We start from the raw sequence: 25,707 nt of genomic DNA on the forward strand, positions 1-25,707 counted from the left end.
AATTTCTTCTGCAAAGATGAAAATATAATTTTTGCCACATGGTGAGCTTCTGATGGATGGGACATATACAGATGATCACAGTAACAATTGCAATTCCATTTAATACTCAAAATAATCCTTACACTCACTACTTGACCAACGTCCTGCCATTTCTTTTTACACTGGTTTCCAGTTCTTGTGGTCTTCACCCCTGCGGAGAATTCTTCTGCAACTAGGTTCCGGCGTCTCCTTATTTCTTTGGGTGGAACTTTTGTGGGACCACTCTTTCTGATATCCAACTCCTGCCATCTGTCCTCAATGACAGTGACTAGTTTCTCCACCTCCTCATGCAAGAAGTTCTTCGTCCTTGAGTCATTGGTGTTTTGGATTTACATTCAGGTGATCTTGAAAACACACACTCCTCCCCTTTCATCTATACAGCACTCCTTTCCACTCCCTCAGCCACCCAAAAATCACAATTCACACCGTACCTTCCAATGTGGCCCACTGTCAATGCTGCTGAGACACTGAGGACGCTCTCCATTTAAATGGCCAATTGCCAATGTTCCTGCCCCACGTTTTAACGCGCATTGCACGCACAAACGGTCATGGGTCCCCCTGCCGGCACTCGACACGCCGGGCCCAAGCCCCGCCCTCCCGCCGGCTGCGCTGAATAAGCGTGGCCCAAGCTCCGCCCCCCGCAGGTTTCTCAGCGCCACGACACGGGCTCACGGATCCAGGAACGGCCAAGTTATCCCGGTAAGTTTTCGGCGGGTTTTTTCCCCCACGAAGTCGGCGCACCACATCTAACTACGCCGCTCTAAGTGGCTGGGGAAATTTGGGGCCTGAGTGTGCAAGTTGTGAAATGTGTGCAGCTAATGAGTTACTAATCAATGTGGAATGGAGGATCTTTTTTTATTCATTCTAGTGTTATGGGAATTGCTCGCAAAGCCAGCATTTACTGCCCATTCCTAGTTACCTTTAGAAGATGGCGGTAGTCCTTCTTGAACTGCTGTAGTCTGTGTAGCGAAGGTACTCCCACAGTGCTGTTGGGTATGGAATTCCAGGATTTCCACCCAGCGGCGAAGAAGGAACTACGATATATGTCCAAGTCGGGATGAGGTGTGACTAGATAATGGAACCTCGTCTTAGAGGTCTGACTTGTGAAGAAATACTGAAGAAACTTTCAGCCTTGAAAGGAAGTATCTGACAAAAGATTGTAGAAATGGTGAATCTGGAAAATTAATTTGAATTATAGAACTGCAAGAGGAGGACAAGGAGCCCCAGGTTCTCAAAGGAGTAAGCGCCAAATTTAGGGCAGCCATAGGTTTGCGCACATGGTTCTTTGAACTGAACGTAATGCTCGTGAGAGCAGACTAGGAAAGAGATAGGCTAATATAAAAGGAATCCCAAAGTCTTGTATTACTCTCTTACAACTGCACTTATGAACTCTCAACTGTGCAGCCTTTAAAAGAAATGGCGGAAGTTATAGCATATGCATTCGTTATAATCTACCAAAATTCTCTGGACTCTGGGGAGGTACCATCGGATTAGAAAGCAGCTAATGTAACGCCTCTGTTTTAAAAAAAAAAAAGGGGGCAGACAAAAGGCAGGTAACTATAGGCCGTTAGTTTAATATCTGTAGTGGGGAAAATGCTTGAAGCTATCATTAAGGAAGAAATAGCGGGACATCTAGATAGCAGTAGTGCAATCAAGCAGACGCAACATGGATTCATTGAAGGGGAAATCATGTTTAACTAATTTACTGGAATTCTTTGAGGATATAACGAGCATGATGGATAGAAATGTACCGATGGATGTGGTGTATTTGGATTTCCAAAAGGCATTCGATAAGGTGCCACACAAAAGGTTACTGCAGAAGATAAAAGTACGCGGAATCAGAGGAAATGTATTAGCATGGATAGAGAATTGGCTAACTAACAGAAAGCAGAGAGTCTGGATAAATGGGTCCTTTTCAGGTTGGAAATTGGTGGTTAGTGGTGTGCCACAGGGATCGGTGCTGGGACCACAACTGTTTACAATATACATAGATGACCTGGAAGAGGGGACAGAGTGTAACAAAATTTGCAGATGACACAAAGATTAGTGGGAAAGTGGGTTGTGTAGAGGACAGAGAGAGGCTGCAAAGAGATTTAGATAGGTTAAGCGAATGGGCTAAGGTTTGGCAGAAGGAATACAATGTCGGAAAATGTGAGGTCATCCACCTTGGGGAAGAAAAAACAGTAAAAGGGAATATTATTTGAATGGGGAGAAATTACAACATGCTGTGGTGCAGAGGGACCTGGGGGTCCTTGTGCATGAAACTCTTTTGAGCATGAATCCCAAAAAGTTAGTTTGCAGGTGCAGCAGGTAATCAGGAAGGCGAATGGAATGTTGGCCTTCATTGCGAGAGGGATGGAGTACAAAAGCAGGGAGGTCTTGCTGCAACTTACAGGGTATTGGTGAGGCCGCACCTGGAGTACTGCGTGTAGTTTTGGTCATCTTACTTAAAGAAGGATATACTAGCTTTGGAGGAGATGAGGGGGCAACCTTATGATGATAGATTGAGTAGACTGAGTCTTTACTCGTTGGAGTTCAGAAGGATGAGGGGTGATCTTATAGAAACTTTTAAAATAATGAAAGGGATAAACAAGATAGAGGCAGTGAGGTTGTTTCCACTGGTCGGGGAGACTAGAACTAGGGGGCACAGCCTCAAAGTACGGGGGAGCTAATTTAAAATCGAGTTGAGAAGGAATTTCTTCTTCCAGAGGGTTGTGAATCTGTGGAATTCTCTGCCCAAGGAAGCAGTTGAGGCTAGCTCATTGCATGTATTTAAATCACAGATAGATTTTTAACCAATAAGGGAATTAAGGGTTATGGGGAGCGGGCGGGTAAGTGGAGCTGAGTCCACGGCCAGATCAGCCATGATCTTGTTGAATGGCGGAGCAGGCTCGAGGGGCTAGATGGCCTACTCCTGTTCCTAATTCTTATGTTCTTATGTTCTTATGTACAGGTAGGTGACATTTCTGCAGCTACCGATCTGCTCAATCACACCCTTACCCTCACCAACACCTTTGATGCCCTAGACCCTGTTAAAACAATTACTCTCTCTCACCCTGACGGTTCCCCCTGGTACAACCCTGATCTTCGATCCCTTAAGTCCAAGGGACACAGACTTGAACCATGGCGGACAACTGGTTAGCCATTCACCGCCAGATATGGGTGAACCACATAAAGCACGATTGGGTTCTGCTCTCGTCTGCCAAAATTACTCTTTATTCCAGAAGATAAACCCCGGCTTCTATTCTCCACTGCAAACTGCCTTTTTAAACCCCTCTCCCTAGTCTCCACCCTCACCTCCGACAATACGTGTGAGGAGCTCATGGACTTCTTTGATTCTAAGATTGAGACCATCTGTTCGGCTGCCTCTTCCCTTCCTTCCTCTAGCCCACCAGGAAAAAACTTCCTTTAAGGAAGCTCCCACCCTAGCCCTGACCTCATATCTTTCTCTAGCTCCTTTCTGAGCTCATCTTGTCTGAGACACACATCTTGCTCCCTTGTCCCTATTCCCACCAAACTGCTGACCACCCAACTTCCTTTTCTGGCTCCCATGTTAGCTGACATTGTTAACAGTTCTCTCTCCTCAGGTACTGTCTCCCCCTCCCTTAAATCTGCCGTCATCGCCCCTCTCATTAAAAAAAAAACAACCCTCGACCCCTCACTCCTTGCAAACTACCACCCCATCTCCAACCTCCCTTTCCTCTCCAAAGTCCTTGAACCTGTTGTCTTCTCTCAAATCCTTGCCCAACTTTCACGCAAGTGCATGTTCGAATCCCTCCAATCTGGATTCCGTGCCTGGCACAGTACCGAAACGACTCTCGTCAAAGTCACAAATTACATGTGACAAAGGCAAACTATCCCTCCTCGTCCTTTTCGGCCTGTCTGCAGCCTTTGACACGGTTGACCACTCTATCTTTCTCCAATGCCTCTCCACCATCGTCCAGCTGGGTGGGACTGCACTCGCCTGGTTCCATTCTTGCCTGTCTAACCGTAGCCAGAGAATCACCTGCAACGGCTTCCATTCCCGCCCCCTACGTCATTACCTCTGGTGTTCCCCCAAGGATCTATCCTTGGGCCCCTCCTATTTCTCAGCGACATATTGCCCCTTGGTGACATCATCCGAAAACACAGCGTCAGTTTCCACATGTGCCCTGATGACACCAGCTCTACCTTAATACCAATTCTGTCGACCCCTCCACGGTCTCTAAATTGTCAGACTGCTTGTCCGACCGACATAGAGTTCTGTATGAGCAGAAGTTTTCTCCAGTTGAATATTGGGATCACTGAAACCATTGTTTTCGGTCATTGCCACAAACTCCATTCCCTAGCTACTGACTCCATCCCTCTTCCCAACTTCTGTCTGAGGCTGAACCAGGCTGTTCGCAACCTTGGTGTCATATTTGACTCCGAAATGAACTTTCGACCACATATCTGCAGCATAACTAAGACCGCCTTTTTCCACCTCCGTAACATCGCCCATCCCCAACCTGCCTCAGCTCATCCGCTGCTGAAGCTCCCATCCATGCCTTCGTTACCTCTCGACTTGACTATTCCAGCGCACTCCTGGCTGGCCTCCCACATTCTACTCTACGTAAACTAGAGGTGGTCCAAAACTCGGCAGCCTGTGTCCTGACTCGCACCAAGCCTGCTCACCCATCACCCCTGTGCTCGCTGACCTACATTGGCTTCTGGTTAAGCAACGCCTCTATTTCAGAATTCTCATCCTTATTTTCAAATCCGTCCATACCCTCCCTATCTCTCTAATCTCCAGCCCCCCCCCCCCCCCCCCCCCAGGCGATGTCTGCGCTCCTCTAATTCTGCCTTCTTGAACATCCCTGATTATAATCGTTCAGCTATCTGTGACCGTGCCTTCTGTTCCAGGCCCCAAGCTCTGGATCTCCCTGCCTAAACCTCTCCGCCTCTCTGCCTCTCTTTCCTCCTTCAAGACGCTCCTTGAGCGGGTGCAGGGCATTCTGAAAAGGGAGGGTGAACAGCCAGTTGTCGTGCATTTCGGTAGCATCGATAAAGGTTTTTTAAAAAAAAGGGATGAGGTTCTACAAGACGAATTTAGGGAGCTCGGAGCTAAATTAAAAAGTAGGACCTCAAAAGTAGTAACCTCAGGATTGCTACCAGTGCCATGTGCTAGTCAGAGTAGGAATCGCAGGATAGCTCAGATGAATACGTGGCGTGAGGAGTGGTGCAGCAGGGAGGGATTCACATTCCTGGGACATTGGAACCGGTTCTGGGGGAGGTGGGACCATTACAAACCGGACAGTCTGCACCTGGGCAGGACCGGAACCAATGTCTTAGGGGGAGTGTATGCTAGTGCTGTTGGGGAGGAGTTAAACTAATATGGCAGGGGGATGGGAACCTATGCAGGGAGACAGAGGGAAGTAGAATGGGGAAAGAAGAAAAGTAAAAGTGGAGGGCAGAGAAACCTAAGGCAAAAGGGCCACATTACAGCAAAACTCTAAAGGGGCAATGTGTGTTAGAAAGACAAGCCTGAAGGCTCTGTGCCTCAATGCAAGGAGTATTCGAATAAGGTGGACGAATTAACTGCGCAGATAGCAGTTAAAGGGTATGATGTAATTGGAATCACAGAGACATGGCTCCAGCGTGAGCAAGGCTGGGAACTCAACATCCAGGGGTATTCAACATTTAGGAAGGATAGACAGAAAGGAAAAGGAGGCGGGGTGGCATTACTGGTTAAAGAGGAAATTAATGCAATAGTAAGAAAGGACATTAGCTTGGATGATGTGGAATCGGTATGGGTGGAGCTGTGGAATACCAAGGGGCAGAAAACACTAGTGGGAGTTGTGTACAGACTACCAAACAGTAGTGGTAAGGTTGGGGACAGCATCAAACAAGAAATAAGGGATGCATGCAATAAAGGTACAGCAGTTATCATGGATGACTTTAATCTACATATTGATTGGGCTAACCAAACTGGTAGCAGTACAGTTGAGGAGGATTTCCTGGAGTGTATTAGGGATGGTTTTCTCGACCAATATGTCGAGGAACCAACCAGGGAGCTGGCCATTCTAAACTAATTGACGTATAATGAGAAAGAACTAATTAGCAATCTTGTTGTGCGAGACCCCTTGGGGAAGAGTGACCATATCGTGGTAGAATTCTTTATTAGGATGGAGAGTGACACAGTTAATTCAGAAACTAGGGTCATGAACTTAAGGAAAGGTAACTTCAATGGTTTGAGGCGTGAATTGGCTGGGATAGACCAGCAAAATGATACTTAAAGGGTTGACGGTGGATAGGCAATGGCAAACATTTAAAGATCACATGGATTAACTACAGTAATTGTACATCCCTGTCTGGAGTAAAAATAAAACGGGGAAAGTGGCTCAACCGTGGCTAACAAGGGAAATTAAGGATAGTGTTAAATCCGAGGAAGAGGCATATAAATTGGCCAGAAAAAGCAGCAAACCCGAGGACTGGGAGAAATTTAGAATTCAGCAGAGGAGGACAAAGGGTTTATTTAAGAGGGGGGAAATTGAGTACGAGAAGAAGCTTGCCGGGAACTTAAAAGCTGACTGCAAAAGCTTCGATAGATATGTGAAGAGAAAAAAATAGTGAAGACAAACGTAGGTCCCTTGCAGTCGGATTCAGGTGAATTTATAATGGGGAACAAAGAAATGGCAGACCAATTGAACAAATACTTTGGTTCTGTCTTCACGAAGAAAGACACAAAGAACCTTCCGAAAGTACTAGGGGACCAAGGGACTAGTGAGAGGGAGGAACTGAAGGATATCCTTATTAGGCAGGAAATTGTGTTAGGGAAATTGATGGGATTGAAGGCTGATAAATCCCTGGGGCCTGATAGTCTGCATCCCAGAGTACTTAAGGAAGTGGCCCTAGAAATAGTGGATGCATTGGTGGTCATTTTCCAACAGTCTATCAACTCGGGATCAGTTCCTATGGACTGGGGGGTAGCTAATGTAACACCACTTTTTTAAAAAGGAGGGAGAGAGAAAGTGGGTAATTATAGACCGGTTAGCCTTACATCAGTGGTGGGGAAAATGTTGGAATCAATTATTAAGGATGAAATAGCAGCGCATTTGGAAAGCAGTGACAGGATCGGTCCAAGGCAACATGAATTTATGAAGGGGAAATTATGCTTGACAAATCTTCTGGAATGTTTTGAGGATGTAACTACTAGAGTGGACAAGGGGAGAACCTGTGTATGTGGTGCATTTGGACTTTCAAAAGGCTTTTGACAAGGTCCCACACAAGAGATTGGTGTGCAAAATCGAAGCACATGGTATTGGGGGTAGTATACTGACGTGGATAGCGAACTGGTTGGCAGACAGGAAGCAGAGAGTCGAGATAAACGGGTCCTTTTCAGAATGGCAGGCAGTGACTAGTGGAGTGCCTCAGGGCTCAGTGCTGGGACCCCAGCTCTTTACAATATACATTAATGATTTGGATGAAGGAATTGAGTGCAATATCTCCAAGTTTGCAGATGACACTAAATTGGGTGGCGGTTTGAGCTGTGAGGGGGATGCTAAGAGGCTGCAGGATGACTTACAAGTTAGGTGAGTGGGCAAATGCATGACAGATGCAGTATAATGTGGATAAATGTGAGGTTATCCACTTTGGGGGCAAAAACACGAAGACAGAATATTATCTGAATGGTGGCAGATTAGGAAAAGGGGAGGTACAATGAGACCTGGGTGTCATGGTTCATCAGCCATTGAAAGTTGGCATACTGGTGCAGCAGGCAGTAAAGAAGGCAAATGGTATGTTGGCCTTCATAGCTAGGGGATTTGAGTATAGGAGCAGGGAGGTCTTACTGTAGTTGTACAGGGCTTTGGTGAGGCTTCACCTGGAATATTGTGTTCAATTTTGGTCTCCGAATCTGAGGAAGGACGTTCTTGCTAAGGAGGGAGTGCAGCGAAGGTTCACCAGATTGATTCTCAGGATAGTCGGACTGACATATGAGAAGAGACTGGATCAACTGGGACTTTATACATTGGAGTTTAGAAGGATGAGAGGGGATCTCATAGAAACATATAAGATTCTGACAGGACTGGACAGGTTAGCTGCGGGTAGATTGTTCCCGATATTGGGGAAGTCCAGAACCAGGGGACATAGTCTAAGGATAAGGGGTCAGCCATTTAGGACTGAGATGAGGAGAAACTTCTTCACTCAGAGAGTTGTTAACCTGTGGAATTCCCTGCTGCAGCGAGTTGTTGATGCCAGTTCATTGGATATATTCAAAAGGGAGTTAGATATGGCCCTTATGGCTAAGGGGATCAAGGGGTATGGAGGGAAAGCAGGAAAGGGGCACTGAGGGAATGATCAGCCATGATCTTAACGAATGGTGTTGCAGGCTCGAAGGGCCGAATGGCCTACTCCTACACCTATTTTCTATGTTTAAAACAACCTCTTAATCAAGCTTTTGATCACATGCACTAATTTCTACTTCAACGGCTCGGTGTCAATTTTGTTAATCTCATAATACTCCTGTGAAGTGCCTTGGGATGTTTCACTATGTTAAAGGCGCTATATAAATACAAGTTGTTGAGATCTGTGACCCACGAGTGCTTTTCTTCTGGTAGTTTACCACGGTCTGGGAACGGTTTGATTAGGGCAGGGAAAATGGAGTACGAGAAGAAGCTTGCAGGGAACATTAAGGCGGATTGCAAAAGTTTCTATCGGTATGTAAAGAGAAAAAGGTTAGTAAAGACAAACGTAGGTCCCCTGCAGTCAGAATCAGGGGAAGTCATAACTGGGAACAAAGAAATGGCAGACCAATTGAACAAGTACTTTGGTTCGGTATTCACTAAGGAGGATACAAACAACCTTCCGGATATAAAAGGGGTCAAAGGGTCGAGTAAGGAGGGGGAACTGAGGGAAATCTTTATTAGTCGGGAAATTGTGTTGGGGAAATTGATGGGATTGAAGGCCGATAAATCCCCAGGGCCTGATGGACTGCATCCCAGAGTACTTAAGGAGGTGGCCTTGGAAATAGCGGATGCATTGACAATCATTTTCCAACATTCCATTGACTCTGGATCAGTTCCTATGGAGTGGAGGGTAGCCAATGTAACCCCACTTTTTAAAAAAGGAGGGAGAGAGAAAACAGGGAATTATAGACCGGTCAGCCTGACCTCAGTAATGGGTAAAATGATGGAATCAATTATTAAGGATGTCATAGCAGTGCATCTTGAAAATGGTGACATGATAGGTCCAAGTCAGCATGGATTTGTGATAGGGAAATCATGCTTGACAAATCTTCTGGAATTTTTTGAGGATGTTTCCAGTAAAGTGGACAAAGGAGAACCAGTTGATGTAGTATATTTGGACTTTCAGAAGGCTTTCGACAAGGTCCCACACAAGAGATTAATGTGCAAAGTTAAAGCACATGGGATTGGGGCTAGTGTGCTGACGTGGATTGAGAACTGGTTGTCAGACAGGAAGCAAAGAGTAGGAATAAACGGGTACTTTTCAGAATGGCAGGCAGTGACTAGTGGGGTGCCGCAAGGTTCTGTGCTGGGGCCCCAGCTGTTTACATTGTACATTAATGATTTAGACGAGGGGATTAAATGCAGTATCTCCAAATTTGCGGATGACACTAAGTTGTGTGAGCTGCGAGGAGGATGCTATTAGGCTGCAGAGTGACTTGGATAGGTTAGGTGAGTGGGCAAATGCATGGCAGATGAAGTATAATGTGGATAAATGTGAGGTTATCCACTTTGGTGGTAAAAACAGAGAGACAGACTATTATCTGAATGGTGACAGATTAGGAAAAGGGGAGGTGCAACGAGACCTGGGTGTCATGGTACATCAGTCATTGAAGGTTAGCATGGCAGGTACAGCAGGCGGTTAAGAAAGCAAATGGCATGTTGGCCTTCATAGTGAGGGGATTTGAATACAGGGGCAGGGAGGTGTTGCTACAGTTGTACAGGGCCTTGGTGAGGCCACACCTGGAGTATTGTGTACAGTTTTGGTCTCCTAACTTGAGGAAGGACATTCTTGCTATTGAGGGAGTGCAGTGAAGATTCACCAGACTGATTCCCGGGATGGCGGGACTGACCTATCAAGAAAGACTGGATCAACTGGGCTTGTATTCACTGGAGTTCAGAAGAATGAGAGGGGACCTCATGGAAACGTTTAAAATTCTGACGGGTTTAGACAGGTTAGATGCAGGAAGAATGTTCCCAATGTTGGGGAAGTCCAGAACCAGGGGTCACAGTCTGAGGATAAGGGGTAAGCCATTTAGGACCGAGATGAGGAGAAACTTCTTCACCCAGAGAGTGGTGAACCTGTGGAATTCTCTACCACAGAAAGTAGTTGAGGCCAATTCACTAAATATATTCAAAAGGGAGTTAGATGAAGTCCTTACTACTCGGGGGATCAAAGGTTATGGCGAGAAAGCAGGAAGGGGGTACTGAAGTTTCATGTTCAGCCATGAACTCATTGAATGGCGGTGCAGGCTAGAAGGGCTGAATGGCCTGCTCCTGCACCTATTTTCTATGTCTATGTTCTATGTCTATGTCTACTGGTGCGTGATTTTGGATGAGCTGTTAAACCAAGGACCCAACGGCCTTTCACTTGCCATGAAAAATTGCATGCCCTTTTTTTGGACAACAGGCAGGGAGTTCTCCTCGTGACTGTCCAGTATTCCTTCCTCTACAAATGCCACTGACAACAGATTACCTGGTCATTCTTTCTATTTGTGGATTGTTACTGGTGTAGATGGCTACCATGGTCACTTCGGGAGGCTCAGCTGCACAGGGGGGAGGGACGAAGTATAAAAGAGCTCTAGTGATAGGAGATTCTGTAGTTAAGGGAACAGATAGACGTTTCTGCGGCCGTAGACGTGATGGTTTTGTGCCTCCCTGGTGCCAGGATCAAGGATGTCACAGAGCGGACGCAGGGCATTCTGGCGGGGTGGGGGCGGGGGCGGCGGGTAAACAGCTAGAGGTCGTGGTCCATATTGGGACCAACAACATAGATAAAAAGGGGGATGAGGTCCTATAGGCAGAATTCAGGGAGCTTGGAAGAAAATTAAAGGGTAGGACCTGAAAGGTAGTAACTCCGGATTACTATCGGTGCCACGTGCTAATGACTACAAGAATAGAAGGATAGAGAAGATGAACACGTGGCTGGAAAATTGGTGCAGGAGGGAGGGCTTTAAATTCTTGAGGCATTGAGACCGCTTCTGGGGGAGATGGGACCTGTACAAACCGGACGCGTTGCACCTCAACAGCGCCGGAACCAAAATTCTCATGGGTGTTTTGCTAGTGCTGTTGGGGAGAGTTTAAACTAGTTTGGCAGGGGGATGGGAACCTGAGAACAAATTCAAGAGGGAAGGGAGTCAAGCAGAAATTGGATAGCAAGAATCTAGAAAGCGTATCTTAGACAGAGGAAACCAAGCTTAGTCTGTAGTAAGCAAGGAAGTCTTCCTGTGCTAAATGGTATATACTTTAACGCAAGGAGTATAGTGAATAAGGCAGATGAGCTAAGAGCACAGGTAGATACTTGGGCGTATGACATTATAGCCATTAGAGAACATGGCTGAAAGAGGGCAGGTTTGGCAGATCAATATTCCTGGTTACAGGATTTTTAGACAAGATAGAGAGGGGGGTAAAAATGGTGGTGGGGGGGGTGGGGTGGTGAGTGGGGGGTGCGGTGGCGGGGGGGTGGTGCGGTGGCGGGGGGGTGGTGCGGTGGTGTGGGCCAAGGTACTGATTTTAAAAACTATTACAGCGGTGAGGAGCGATGATATGTTAGAGGGATCAGCAAATGAGGCCATATGAGTCGAATTGAAAAATAAAAAAAGGGGCGATCACACTGCTGGGCTTGTATTATAGATTCCCAAACAGTGGGAAGGAGATCGAGGAGGAAATATGTAGACAAATTGCTGTGAAGTCCAAAAACCATAGTGTAATAATAGTAGTGGATTTTAACTATCCAAATATTGATTGGGACAAGTGTGAAGGGTATAGAGGGTGCAGAATTCTTGAAATGCATTCAAGAGAACTTTTTTAGTCAGTATGTAGCTAGCCCAACACGAGAGGGGGTGTTCCTGGATTTAGTTTTGGGGAATGAAGCTGGCCAGGTTGAAGGGGTATTTGTGGGAGAGCACTTGGGTGCCAGCGACCATAATTCAATCAGATTCAAATTGGTTATGGATAAGGACAAGGATAGGCCTGGAATAAAAGTCCCGAATTGGGGAAAAGCTAATTTTGCTAAGTTAAGGAGTGATTTGGTCTTAGTGGCCTGGAAACAGCTATTTGTGGGTAAATCAGTATCGGAACAGTCAAGGAGGAGATCCGTAAGGTGCAGGCCAAACATTCGCCATTAAAGAAAAAGGCTGGGAATAATCATTCTAGAGCCCCCTGGATGTCTAGGGACTGACAGGGGAGGATAAAGAAAAAAGGGACGCTTATGTGATATACCAACGGCTAAATACTATAGAATCTTTAGAGCAATATCGGAAGTTAAGTGGCAAGATTAAAAAGGATATTAGGAATGCCAAGAGAGAGCACGAGAAATTCTTGCCTAGTAAAATTAAGGAAAACCCAAAGATGTTCTATAAATATATTGAGTAAGAGGGTAATTAAAGAAAGGGTAGGTCCTATTAGAGACCATGAGGGTAATCTTTGTGTGGAGGCAGAAGATGTTAAGGTTCTAAACGAATACTTTGCATCTTTTTTCACAAAGGAAAGGGGCAATGCAGATACTGCTATCGAGGAGGAGTGCGATATTCTGGATGAAATAAATATAGTGAGAGATGAAGTATTAAGGGGTTTAGCAGCTTTGAAAGTAGATAAGTCCCCAGGCCCGGATGGAATGCATCCCAGGCTGTTGAGCGAAGTAAAAGAGGAAATAGCAGAGGCCTTGACCATCATTTTCCAGTCCTCTTTGGATTTGGACATGGTACCAGAGGATTGGAGGACTGCTAATGTAGTACCCTTGTTTAAGAAGGGAGAAAGGAATAGGCCGAGTAAGTACATGCCTGTCAGCCTAACTTCAGTGGTGGGAAAATATTGGGAAAAATCCTGAAGGACAGGATAAATCTACATTTGGAAAGGCAGGGATTAATTAGGGACAGTCAGCATGGATTTGTTAAGGGAAGATCGTATTTGACTAACCTGATTGAATTTTTTGAGGAGATAACCAAGAGAGTCGATGAGGGTAGTGCATATGATGTAGTATATATGGACTTTAGCAAAACTTTTGATAAGGTCCCACATGGTAGACTGGTCACGAAGATTAAAGCCCATGGGATACAGGGCAAGTTGGATCCAAAATTGGCTTGGAGGTAGGAAGCAAAGAGTAATGGTTGATGGATGTTTTTGTGACTGGAAGGATGTTTCCAGTAGGGTTCCGCAGGGCTCGGTAAAGGGGCCCTTGCTTTTTGTGGTATTTATCAACGACTTAGATTTGAATATAGGGAGTATGATTAAGAAGTTTGCAGATGACACTAAAATTGGCTGTGTGGTTGATGATGAAGAGGAAAGTCATGGGCTGCAGGAGGATATCAATCTAATGGTCAGGTGGGTAGAGCAGTGGCAAATGGAAGAGAAGTGTGAGGTGATGCACTTTGGGAGGGCTAATAAAGAAAGGGTATACACATTAAGCGGTAAGCCACTTAATAGTGTAGATGAACAAAGGGACCTTGGAGTGCTTGTCCACAGAGCCCTGAAAGTAGCAGGCCAGGTGGATACGGTGGTTAGAAGGCATACAGAATGCTTGTCTTTATTGGCTGAGGCATAGAATATAAGAGTAGGGAAGTTATGCTTAAATTGTATAATTGTTAGACCACAGCTTGGAGAACTGCATGCAGTTCTGGTCGTCGTATTATAGGAAGGACGTGATTGCACTTGAGAGGGTGCAGAGAAGATTTACGGGGATGCTGCCTGGAGTGGAGAATCTTAGTTATGAGGACAGATTGGATAGGCTGGGTTTGTTCTCATTGGAACAGAGGAGGTTGAGAGGGAGACCTCATTGAGGTGTTCGAAATATTGAAGGGCCTGGACATAGTGAATAATAAGGGCCTATTTATTTTGGTGGAGGTGTCTATTGCGAGGGGGCATAGTTTTAAGGTGGGTGGTGGACGGTTTAGAGAGGATTTGAGGGGGGGCTTCTTTATGCAGAGGGTTGTGGGGATCTGGAACTTGCTGCCCGGAAGAGTGATGGATGCAGAAGAGATGGTTGGATGGGCACTTAAAATGCCATAACCTGCAGGGTTATGGACCTAGAGTTAGTAATTGGCATTCAACCTTTTGTTGTCCGGCATAGTATTAATGATAAGTACTGCAGGGAATAGAATACAGCCAGGGTAATCTGGACTAGTTTCGATCGTCTGGATGGGTTGGAGAGGAATTTTACCAGATCTTTTTTCTTATCAAATTGGTCTGGGTTTTTAATCTGGTTTTTGCCTCTCCCAGGAGATCTCATGGCTCCGGTTGGGATGGAGAGTAGAATGTTTTAGTTTAAAGGGTGCCTGAGTTGTATGAGGCGGGCGGGTTGGACTGGGTGCTCTTTGCCTTTCCGGAATTGTTCCTAGATTTATATGTAACCTTCAGGGCTGCTGACCAAGGGCTGTGCGGCTCTTTGTCAGCTGGCGGGGACATGATGAGCCGAAATGGCCTCCTTCTGCACTGTAAATTTCTATGTTTCTATGTTTCTATGTTTTCATAACTCTGTCTACTCAAAGAAATTAATTGTGTAAATGTGCTTTGAGATGTTTTGACGTGATAAGGGACTGTATCAAATGCAAGTATAACAACAGCTTACATTTGTGTCGTATCCTTAAAGTAGTGAAATGTAAAGGGCTCTTTGCAGGTAAAGTCAATACTTGGACGGCATTTAGGGAGAGAGATCCAGAGAGTATGCTCGAGGTGGCTGAAGAACCTTCCATCAATGCGGCTAAGTGAGGAGGTGTGGCAGGGAATAAAATACTGTAGGGAGTTATAGAGGTGAGGTTGAGGATATTAAATCAAATGCTTTGGAATACAGGACAGGTAAGGAAGGATGGGGGCAGGTGTATAGATTGGCAAGCGGGACTTAGTGCTATCGGGTATAGACTGCTGCATTTTGGACAAGCTGGTTTTGTTGAGGATCGGAGATTGTTGAGGAACGCGTCAGAATAATTGAATGGAGAGGTGACAACAATGTGGATATGGGTTTCACTGACGGGCAGAGACAGACAATGTTCCAGTGGTGTACGTAAGCACTCTTATAGAAACAGAATGATACCAGAGAGGGAGGCTATTCAGACCATCGTGCCTGTGCTGGCTCTTTAAAAGAGCTATCCAATTAGTGTCCCACTCCCCTGCTCTTCCCCATATCCCTGAATATTTGCACTTTCAAATAATCATCCAATTCCCTTCTGAAAGTTATTATTGAATCTGCTTCCATCATCCCTTCAGGTAGTGCAAGCCAGATCATAATGACTCGTTGCGTAAAATACTTTTCTTTTGTCAATTACCTTTAAATCTGTACCCTCTGGTTACTGACCCCTCTGCCACTTGAAACAGCTTCTTATTTACTCTAACCCTTCATGATTTTGAACACCTCTATCAAATCTCCCTTAAAGCTTTTCTATTCTTAAGAAAGACAACCCCAGCTCTGTAGTTTCTCCATGTAACTGAAGTCTTTCATCCATAGTACCATTCTAGTTATTCTCCTCTGTATTCTTTCTAAGGCCATGACATCCTTCCTAAAGGACACCATGCTCCAGCTGGGGTCTAACCAGTATTTTATAAAAGTTTAGCATAACCACCTTGCATTTGAAGTTTATGCCTCTATAAAGCCAAGGATTCTGTATACTTTATTAACAGCCTTCTCCACTTCTTCTGTCACCTTCAAAGACTTGCGTACATACTCCCCAGATCTCTCAGTTCTTACATCCTCTTTAAAATTGTACCATTTCGTTTATATTGCCTCTCCTCATTCTTCCTACCAAAATGGATCACACCTCATTTCTCTGCATTAGATTTCATCTGCCATGTCTGTCCATTTCACTAGGCTGTCTATCCTCCTGAAGTATGTTACTATCCTCCTCACTGTTACTACATTTGAGTTTCATGTCACTTGCAACCTTTGAATTTATGCCCAAATCCAGGTCATCAATATATATCAAAAAAAGCAGTGATCCCAACACCGACCCTGGGTGACACCATGGCACACTTCCCTCCAGTCTGAAGAGCAACCGCTCACTATGCTCTCTGCTTTCTGTCCCTTGCCAATTACCTATCCACGCAGCCACTATCCCTTTAAACCCATGGGCTTGAATTTTGTAACAAGTTTATTATGTGGTATTTTATCAAAAGCAAACTCTTATTAATAGACAGGATGGAGGATTTGAAGCTCAACTCTGGATCAGTCCGAGAGCCAGGGTTTCACATGGTCTGGTTTAGCTTGAGGGAGTGGCTGGAGAAGTTGTTTGGAATTGGAATGCCCTGGCATAAGCCATGGTGGAAGTGGAAACCATAATAGCTTTTAAAGGAAACTGGATGAATAGTTGAAAATATTTTTTTTAAGCTTATGCTATGCAGAATGCACTAAATGATTAGCTCTTTCAGAGAGCTGGCAAATAGCCTACTGTGTTATAAAATTCTTTGAGGAAACTGAGGTTTGGAGCAGCAGCCCCCAGTCTATGGGGCAGAGATACCGGCGAAATTTAGGACTCTGAATTTTTTTGCCTCGATGCAGTGTGGGTGCGGGGCAGAAGTGCCCTTGCAGCAAGTCCGCCGCCCCGACTAGTCATCGGCACAGTGCTGATGACGTCGGCGTCTTGCTGATGACTCGCTGACTCCTTCAGTTAAAGGGGAGAGCCGCTGCGAGCTTTGCATATTTTTAAAGTTAGGTCCACTGGGCCACCAGGGACGGTTTCGGCCGGGCCAGCAATCTGGCACCCAAGAAGGAATGCCAGGCTGCCTGTGGCTGGCCCGGCCAAACCCGTAAGCATAATTGTCGGCACGACCTGGCAGTCGGCCGACAAAAAGAATTAACATGCCGACCACGACACCGTGCCCTCCCCTTTAAGGGCGGCTGGGCCGCCATGCTACAGAGTGTGTACCGACAGCAGATTGCCCCGTGGGAGTGGCCCCGATGCAGGTCAGTGTCCCCGACAGCACCTTCCCGAGGGATAATTACGCCAGGGGCTCCCCGCCAGTCAATAAGGGGTCGGCGCGTGCACGCCACGGCGGGAAAATGAGCGGAGAGGCCCCGGACACCGCTCCAAACCTGAGGGAGGGTAATTTACAAAATGGCGGCCCCCTCCGCGGAAAGTCGGCGGCCATTCCGCGCCGCCCCGTGGCTGCCGCTTTCAGACGGCTAGAGGCCTTATCAGGAGAGGCAATTTCTGCCCCTTGGTCTCTTGGCTTTTCCCTACCTGAATCTTAAGCTTCATGGTGTATCCCTATTGGACTCGTAGAAGCTAAAATTCTATGTGGATTTCTCTGTCTTAGTTTGACAAAACTTAAGAATGGTAGTGGATTTCTGCCGGTGTCGGACACCCACCCGACTGACCAATGCCCTCAGGATCTACAGGTGCTTCCGTTACCCATCCCTGTCAATAGCACGGATTTTCTCCACTCCTCCAATTGTGCACTTGTCGTTGGTGAACCTTCCTTGCCCCAATCGGAAAAATGTCGCATCCCTCACCCCAACTGCTTTTCGTGATGAGATTAACTCATTCAAAACAAACTGGGAAGGAATTGATCCTCTAATTTTCTGGTCTGTTAAAGATCAGTAATGCCACGGGTGGTAACCTTTACTTATTCGGGAACTTAAACAACTCGGTAATCACAAAAATCAGTTTCCTGCAAATAAGATCATTTTGGGGGCAGAGGTTACTGCTACATTTGATTTAATGTTTCAAGGAAATGCAAAGATGATGACTGCTGTTGCCTCAAAAGTGTGCACACATTTCATATTGGATGCGACTGCTGCCAACGAACCGGAAGCCGGTGTACATGCGCCAGTTCCAGTGTGGTTTCTTTGTTTGTTGTTGCCGGACTTGGCCAAATGAGGAATAAAGAAGCAGATTTAGCAAATTCTGTTGGAACCATTAATTTTAAATAACATTCGAACTGTGAGTTTATTTTTAAAAGTTGTTTGTCCTTCGAAACAGCGGTTCTTAAACCTGGAAAAATCACCAGTAACATTAACCCAACCGTGTAACAGTCTTGAAACTTTATTCAGCACTTTGCAGATCCTCCGTCTGTTGTGAGCGTTATTATTTTAAATTTGGGACCTGATAGTTATGAGCAGAATGCTTCTGTGCCACTTCTGGTTCATTGGCAGGAGTCACTCCGTTTCATATTTGGCGACTGTCTCTGGTCAGCCTTCCTCCAAAAACACACCCTTAATCTGTGTCACATTTCAAGATTTTTGATCATTCTTCCAAGGAAATTATTGTATGATTTTATATTAATGTTATCTTTTATTTCTTACTGGATTAAATGACCACAGCAGCCAGAAAATGGGAGGAGGGGGGAGGGATGTGAATAACGCCAAATGGACCACTTTACTATTCTCATAGCACTTTGAACTGAAACAATAAGAATCATCCAAGTCCAGATAGCCCCATTCATTTGAGAATAGCATGGGTCCCTACAAAACTGATTCATGTCAATGTCAGTTGTGACATCCTGCATGATTGCGACATGTTATCCTTTCTCAGCACTTCCATGGCTTTCAAATACGATTCGCCAGTCCATCCTCCATCACCTCTCCTGTCGTCCATCTCTGTGGCACAGCCTTTCATGCTTCTATTCCTCCCTGTCTCTATGTAGCCAGTACATCTCTCTCAATGCCTTCTCCTGTGCGTGCACAGTCACCTCCAGCGTATCCCAAAGTTCTATACTCAGCCCCTCAGGTCCTCATTTACATGGTGCTTTTTGGTAGCATTATGCGCAAGCTTCGATGTATGCTGTCGATGTTCAGTGTGGTCTCTCGGCTATCACCCTTGTCTGAGTGTTGTGCCAACTGAAACTCCGCGATCTGACTGCATAGAATTATAGGTGAGCCAGAACAGATGCAGTTCAATTGGTAAGACCAAACCTACCCTGTTTAGCTGTCACCAGAAATTCTACACCCTTGTCCATGATTCCATTCCCCTCTGGTGCTGGTGGCTGAGACTGAATTCAACAGCAAGTAACCTCCATTTTTTGCTCAATGCTGATTGGAGCTCCAAACCTCTCATCATCAAACCAGCCTATTGCACCCGTAAACATTTCCCATCTTCATGCTCACTTTGTGGCTGCTGCAAATCTCATCCACTGTGCATCCTTCCCTATGTTCGTTCATAGAAACATAGAAATTAGCAGCATGGAAGGAGGCCATTTCGGCTCATCGGCCGACCAAGAGCTATCCAGCCTAATCCCACTTTCCAGCTCTTGAACCGTAGCCCTGTAGGTTACGGCACTTTAAATGCACATCCAATTTTTTTTTAAATGCGGTGAGGGTTTCTGCCTTTACCACCCTTTCAGGCAGAGTTTTCCAGACCCCCACCACCCTCTGGGTGAAGACATTTTCCCTCAAATCCTTTATAAACCCCCTCCCCAATTACTTTAAATCTATGCCTCCTGATTGTTGATCCCTCTGCCAAGTGAAACAGATCCTTCCTATCCATTTTATCCAGGCGGCTCATAATTTTATAAACCTCAATAAGTTCTTCCCTCAGCATCCTCTGTTCCATGGAAAACAGACCTAGCATCTCCAATCTTTCCTCATAGCCAAAATTCTCCAGTCCAGGCAACATTTTTGTAAATCTCCTCTGCATTCTTTCCAGTGCAATCACATCTTTCCTGTAATGTGGTGACCAGAACTGCACACGGTGTTCCAGTTGCGGCCTAACCAGTGTTTTATACAGTTCAAGAATAACTTCCTTGCTCTTGTATTCCATGCCTCAGCTAATAAAGGCAAGTATTCCATATGCCTTCTTAGTCACCTTATCTACCTGGCCTGCTATCTTCAGGGATCTGTGGACCTGCACTCCAAGCACTTTGTTCTTCTATATTTTTCAGTGTCGTGCCATTTAATGTGTATTCCCTTGCCTTGTTAGACCTCCCCAAATGCATTACCTCACACTTACTGCCCACCTGACCAGTAAACATAGAAACATAGAAAATAGGTGCAGGAGTAGGCCATTCGGCCCTTTGAGCCTGCTCCGCCATTCGATAAGATCATGGCTGATCGTTCCCTCAGTACCCCTTTCCTGCTTTCCCTCCATACCCCTTGATCCCCTTAACCGTAAGGGCCATATCTAACACCCTCTTGAATATATCCAATGAACTGGCATCAACAACTCTCTGCGGCAGGGAATTCCACAGGTCAACAACTGAGTGAAGAAGTTTCTCCTCATCTCAGTCCTAAATGGCCTACCCCTTATCCTAAGACTATGTCCCCTGGTTCTGGACTTCCCCAACATCGAGAACATTCTTCCCGCATCTAACCTGTCCCGTCCTGTCAGAATCTTATGTTTCTATGAGATCCCCTCTCATCCCTCTAAACGCCAGTGAATAAAGGCCCAGTTGATCCAGTCTCTCCTCATATGACAGCCCAGCCATCCCTGGAATCAGTCTGGTGAACCTTCGCTGCTCTCCCTCAATAGCAAGAATGTCCTTCCTCAGACTAGGAGACCAAAACTGAACACAATATTCCTCACTAAGGCCCTGTACAACTGCAGTAAGACCTCCCTGCTCCTTTATTCAAATCCCCTAGCTATGGAGGCCAACATACCATTTGCCGCCTTTACCGCCTGCTGTACCTGCGTGCCCACTTTCAGTGACTGATGAACCATGACACCCAGGTCTCGTTGCACCTCCCCTTTTTCTAGTCTCCCGCCATTCAGATAATATTCTGCCTTTGTGTTTTTTCCCCCAAAATGGATAACCTCACGTTTATCCACATTATACTGCATCTGCCATGTATTTGCCCACTCATCTAATCTGTCCAAGTCACCCTGCAACCTCTTAGCGTCCTCCTCACAGCTCACACCGCCACCCAGTTTAGTGTCATCCGCAAACTTGGAGATATTACACTCTATTCCTTCATCCAAATCGTTAATGTATATTGTAAAGAACTGGGGTCCCAGCACTGAGCCCTGCGGCACCCCACTAGTCACTGCCTGCCATTCTGAAAAGGACCCGTTTATCCCGACTCTCTGCTTCCTGTCTGCCAACCAGTTCTCGATCCACGTCAGTACATTACCCCGAATAACCATGCGCTTTGATTTTGTACACCAATCTCTTGTGCGGGACCTTGTCAAAAACCTTTTGAAATTCCAAATACACCACATCCACTGGTTCTCCCTTATCCACTCTACTAGTTACATCCTCAAAAAATTTCAGAAGATTCGTCAAGCATGATTTCCCTTTTATAAAATCCATGCGGTCTCGGTCCGATCCTGTCACTGCTTTCCAAATGGGCTGCTATTTCATCTTTTATGATTGATTCCAACATTTTCCCCAATACTGATGTTAGGCTAACCGGTCTATAATTACCCGCTTTCTCTCCCTCCTTTTTTAAAAAGTGCCATTGCATTAGCTACCCTCCAGTCCATAGGAACTGATATCTTTGATATCTTCCTGCAGTCCACAGCTTTCTTATTCATTATCAACCACACAGCCTATTTTAGTGTCATCTGCAAACTTCTCAATCATACCCCCAATATTCAAGTCCAAGTCATTGATATATACCACAAAAGGCAAGGGACCCAGCACTGAGCCCTGCGGAACCCCACTGGATACAAAAACGCTCATCAACCATTACCCTTTGCATCCTCCCTCAGAGCCAATTTAGGATCCAACTTGCCACTTTGCCCTGGATCCCATGGGTTTTTACTTTCGTGACCAGTCTGCCATGTGGGACCTTATCAAAAGTTATGCTAAAATCTACGTACACTACATCATTAGCACTACCCTTATTGGCCCTCCTGGTTACCTCCTCGAAAAATTCAATCAAGTTAGTCAGAGATGACCTTCCCTTAACAAATCCACGCTGAATGTCCTTGATTAATCCATGTCTTTCCAAATTAAGATTTATCCTGTCCCTCAGGATTTTTTCCAATAATTTTCCCACCACTGAGGTTAGGTTGACTGGCCTGTAATTACTTGGTCTATCCCTTTTTCTCTTTTTAAACAAAGATACAACATTCGCAGTCCTCCAGTCCTCTGGTACCGCACCGTTGACCAGAGAGGACGGGGAAATGATGGTCAAGGCCTCTGCTATTTCCTCTTTTGCTTCTCTTAACAGCCTGGGATACATTTCATCCAGCCCTGGGGATTTATCCACTTTCAAAGCTGCTCAGTCCCTTAATACTTCCTCTCTCACTGTTTATCTTGTCTAATATTTCACACACCTTCCTCATTGCAAAATCTGCATTGCCCCTCTCTTTTGTGAAAACAGATGCAAAGTATTCATTAAGAATCATACCCACGTCTTCTGCCTCCACACACACACTCCCTTTGGGTTTCCCCTGATTTTGCATGCCAACATTCTTTCATGCTCTCTTAGCTTTCCTGATACATTTTTTAATTTCACCGCTGCACTGCTTTATACTCGAGTTTCTGCAGTATTGAGTTCTCAGTATCTGTCATAAGCTTCTCTTTTTGTTTATCCTACCCTGTATGTTCCTTGACATCCAGGGGACTCTGGATTTGTTAGCCCCACACTTTTTTTTAAGGGAACATACTTGCTCTGTACCCTCAGGATCTCCTCCTTGAATGCCTCCCACTGCTCTGACACTGATTTACCATCAAGTAGCCATTTCCAGTCCACTTTGGCCAAATCCCATCTCAGCGTAGCAAAATTGATTTTCCCGAATTGAGAACTTTTATTCCTGGTCCACCTTTGTCCTTTTCCATAACTACCCTAAATCTAACTGAATTATGATCACTAGCACCAAAATGCTCTCCCACTGATACCCCCTCCACCTGCCCCTCTTCATTCCCCAAAACCAAGTACTGAACTGTCCCCTCCCTTGTTGGGCTTGTTACATACTGGCTAAAGAAGTTCTCCTGAATATATTTTAGGAATTCCTCACCCTCTGTAGCATTCACACTGATTTTGTCCCAGTCAATATTAGGATAGTTGAAATCCCCCACTGTTACAGCTCTATAGTTTTTGCACTTTGCAGTAATTTGCCTACATATTTGTTTTTCTATCTCCCTCTGGGGGTCTATAGTACACTCCCAGTAGTGTGATCACCCCTTTTTTATTCTTCAGTTCAACCCATATGGCTTTGTTTGATGACCCCTCTAACATATCATCCAATCTCATAGCTGTAATTGTTTCTTCAATTAATACTGCGACCCCCCCCTCCCTTTTTACCCCCTCTTTATCCAGTCTGAAAACTCTGTAACCAGGAATGTTGAGCTGCCATGCCTGCTCTTCTTTCAGCCATGTCTCAGTAATAGCTATAATACTCTTAACATGAGTGGCAGGCACTTCAACCATCGTGGCCCTTACATTCTGGAATTCCTTTCTTAAATATTTTGGCTTTTATCCAACTTTGAGTCTCCATAAAACCTACCTTTTTGACCGATCCTATGGTCACCTTCTTTCATATTCTCTTCCCACCCATGTCTAATCCACCCCTTTTGTGAAAGACCTTGGGATGTTTTCCTACAGTCAAGATGCTATATAAATGCAGGTTTTTGTATTTTTCTGCTGACATAGCAGTTTTATTTTGGAGCACAGAGCTAAATAAATGGAGACTTTAGTCTAGGCTGGATGTGGATCTCCAAAGTGAAAAGACAATAATACTAATGGACTGCAGCTAATTCATGATTTACAAAACTTGCTTTTGGAACCACGAAGAAACCTATTAAAGTCCAGGACTTTGAAATGTATTAATTTGAGATCCCAGAGCGTGAGAGTGAAAATGGTACAATGGTAAAAAGAAAGAACGACTTGCATTTATATAGCGCCTTTCACAACCACCAGACGTCTCAAAGCGCTTTACAGCCAATTCAATACTTTGGGAGTGTAGTCACTGTTGTAATGTGGTATGTTGGAAATGTATAATGTAGAGATATACAGTTTGATATTTATATTCTAGTTTATTTGTGACGGTGATTAATATATTTCAATGCATTATTTTTATATAGATGATGTCATGCAAAGTACATACTGTGAAATTGAGCTGGATAAACCAAAACGAGATGCCTTTGTTTATGCTATCAAGAACCACTACTGGTACCAGATGTACATTGATGATTTGCCAATTTGGGGTAAGTGAAGGCTGAAGTTGAGTTTAATGGAGTGTGTTTACAAGAATGCAAATTGAATTCTATTTGGTTGTTTTCTTTTCCAATAATCCCCTTCCCATTCTTCTGAAAGTACTGGAACATAGGAACAGGAATAGGCCATTCAGCCTCTTAAGCCTGTTCCGACCTTCAATTAGATCATTGCTGATCTGTATCTTAACTCTAAACCCTGAATACCCTTGCCTAACAAAAATCTATCAATCTTCGGTGTGGAATTGTCAGTTGACCCTCAACCTCAACAGCTTTTTGGTGGGGAAGTAGGTGGGGGGAAAAGAGGAGTTCCAGACTTCCACTAATCGGGAGGCCCGGCGAGTCGGGAGGCCCGGAGGTCCGAGTGTTTGGGAGGTCGGGAGGCCCAGCGAGTTGGGAGGTCAGGAGTCCGAGGAGCAGGAGGCCCGAAGGTCGCTGAGGAGTTCACTTCTTGCAAGGAGCTCACAGCCCTCGGCCGGGCAGGTAAGTGATTAGCTGTTTGATTGGTAAGTATCTCTCTTTCTCTTTCTCACCTAAATACTATAGAATCTTTGGAGGAATATAGAAAGTTAAGAGGTAAAATTAAAAAGGATATCAGGGATGCTAAGAGAGAGCATGAACAATTCTTGGCTAGTAAAATTAAGGAAAACCCTTGGCTAGTAAAATATATTAAGAGCAAGAGGGTAACTAAAGAAACGGTAGGGCCTATTCGAGACCATGAGGGTAACCTTTGTGTGGAGGCGGAAGATGTTGGTAAGGTTCTTAATGAATACTTTGCATCACAAAGGAAAGGGGCAATGCAGATACTCCTATCTAGGAGGAGAGTGAAATTCTGGATGAAATAAACATAGTGAGAGAGGAAGTATTAAGGGGTTTAGCAGCTTTGCAACTAGATAAGTCCTCAAGCCTGGATGAAATGCATCCCAAGGTGTTGAGCGAAGTAAAAGAGGAAATAGCAGAGGCCTTGACCAACATTTTCCAGTCCTCTTTGGATTTAGGCATGGTGCTGGAGGACTGCTAATGTGGTACCCTTGTTTAAGAAGGGAGAAAGGGATAGGCCGAGTAATAACAAGCCAGTCAGCCTAACCTCAGTGGTGGGAAAATTATTGTAAAAAATCCTGAAGGACAGGATAAATCTACATTTAGAAAGGCGAGGATTAATTAGGGACAGTTAGCACGGATTTGTTAAGGGAAGATCGTGTTTGACTAACCTGATAGAATTTTTCGCGGCGGTAACCAGGAAGATCGATGAGGGTAGTGCGTACGATGCAGTATATATGGATAAGGTCCCACATGGTAGACTGGTCACGAAGGTTAAAGCTCATGGGATCCAGGGCAAAGTGGCAAGTTGGATCCAAAATTGGCTTGGAGATAGGAAGCAAAGGTTAATGGTTGATGGATGCTTTTGTGAATTGAAAGTTGTTTCCAGTGGGGTTCCGCAGGGCTC

The 25,707-nt window shown here is 45.1% G+C and overlaps 1 protein-coding gene across 1 annotated transcript in view; it reads left to right on the top strand.

Annotated features, from left to right (window-relative positions):
• The window catches only part of tm9sf3 (transmembrane 9 superfamily member 3), a 154,188-nt gene that overhangs the window by 29,376 nt on the left and 99,105 nt on the right, over positions 1-25,707 (top strand). The window contains exon 3 of the mRNA XM_070865918.1: positions 24,132-24,254. Within this exon, the coding sequence (XP_070722019.1) occupies positions 24,132-24,254 (123 nt within the window). The remainder of the gene's footprint in view (positions 1-24,131; positions 24,255-25,707) is intronic.

This window comes from Pristiophorus japonicus, chromosome 22 (assembly GCF_044704955.1).
Source record: "Pristiophorus japonicus isolate sPriJap1 chromosome 22, sPriJap1.hap1, whole genome shotgun sequence".
Taxonomy (NCBI): Eukaryota; Metazoa; Chordata; class Chondrichthyes; family Pristiophoridae; genus Pristiophorus; species Pristiophorus japonicus.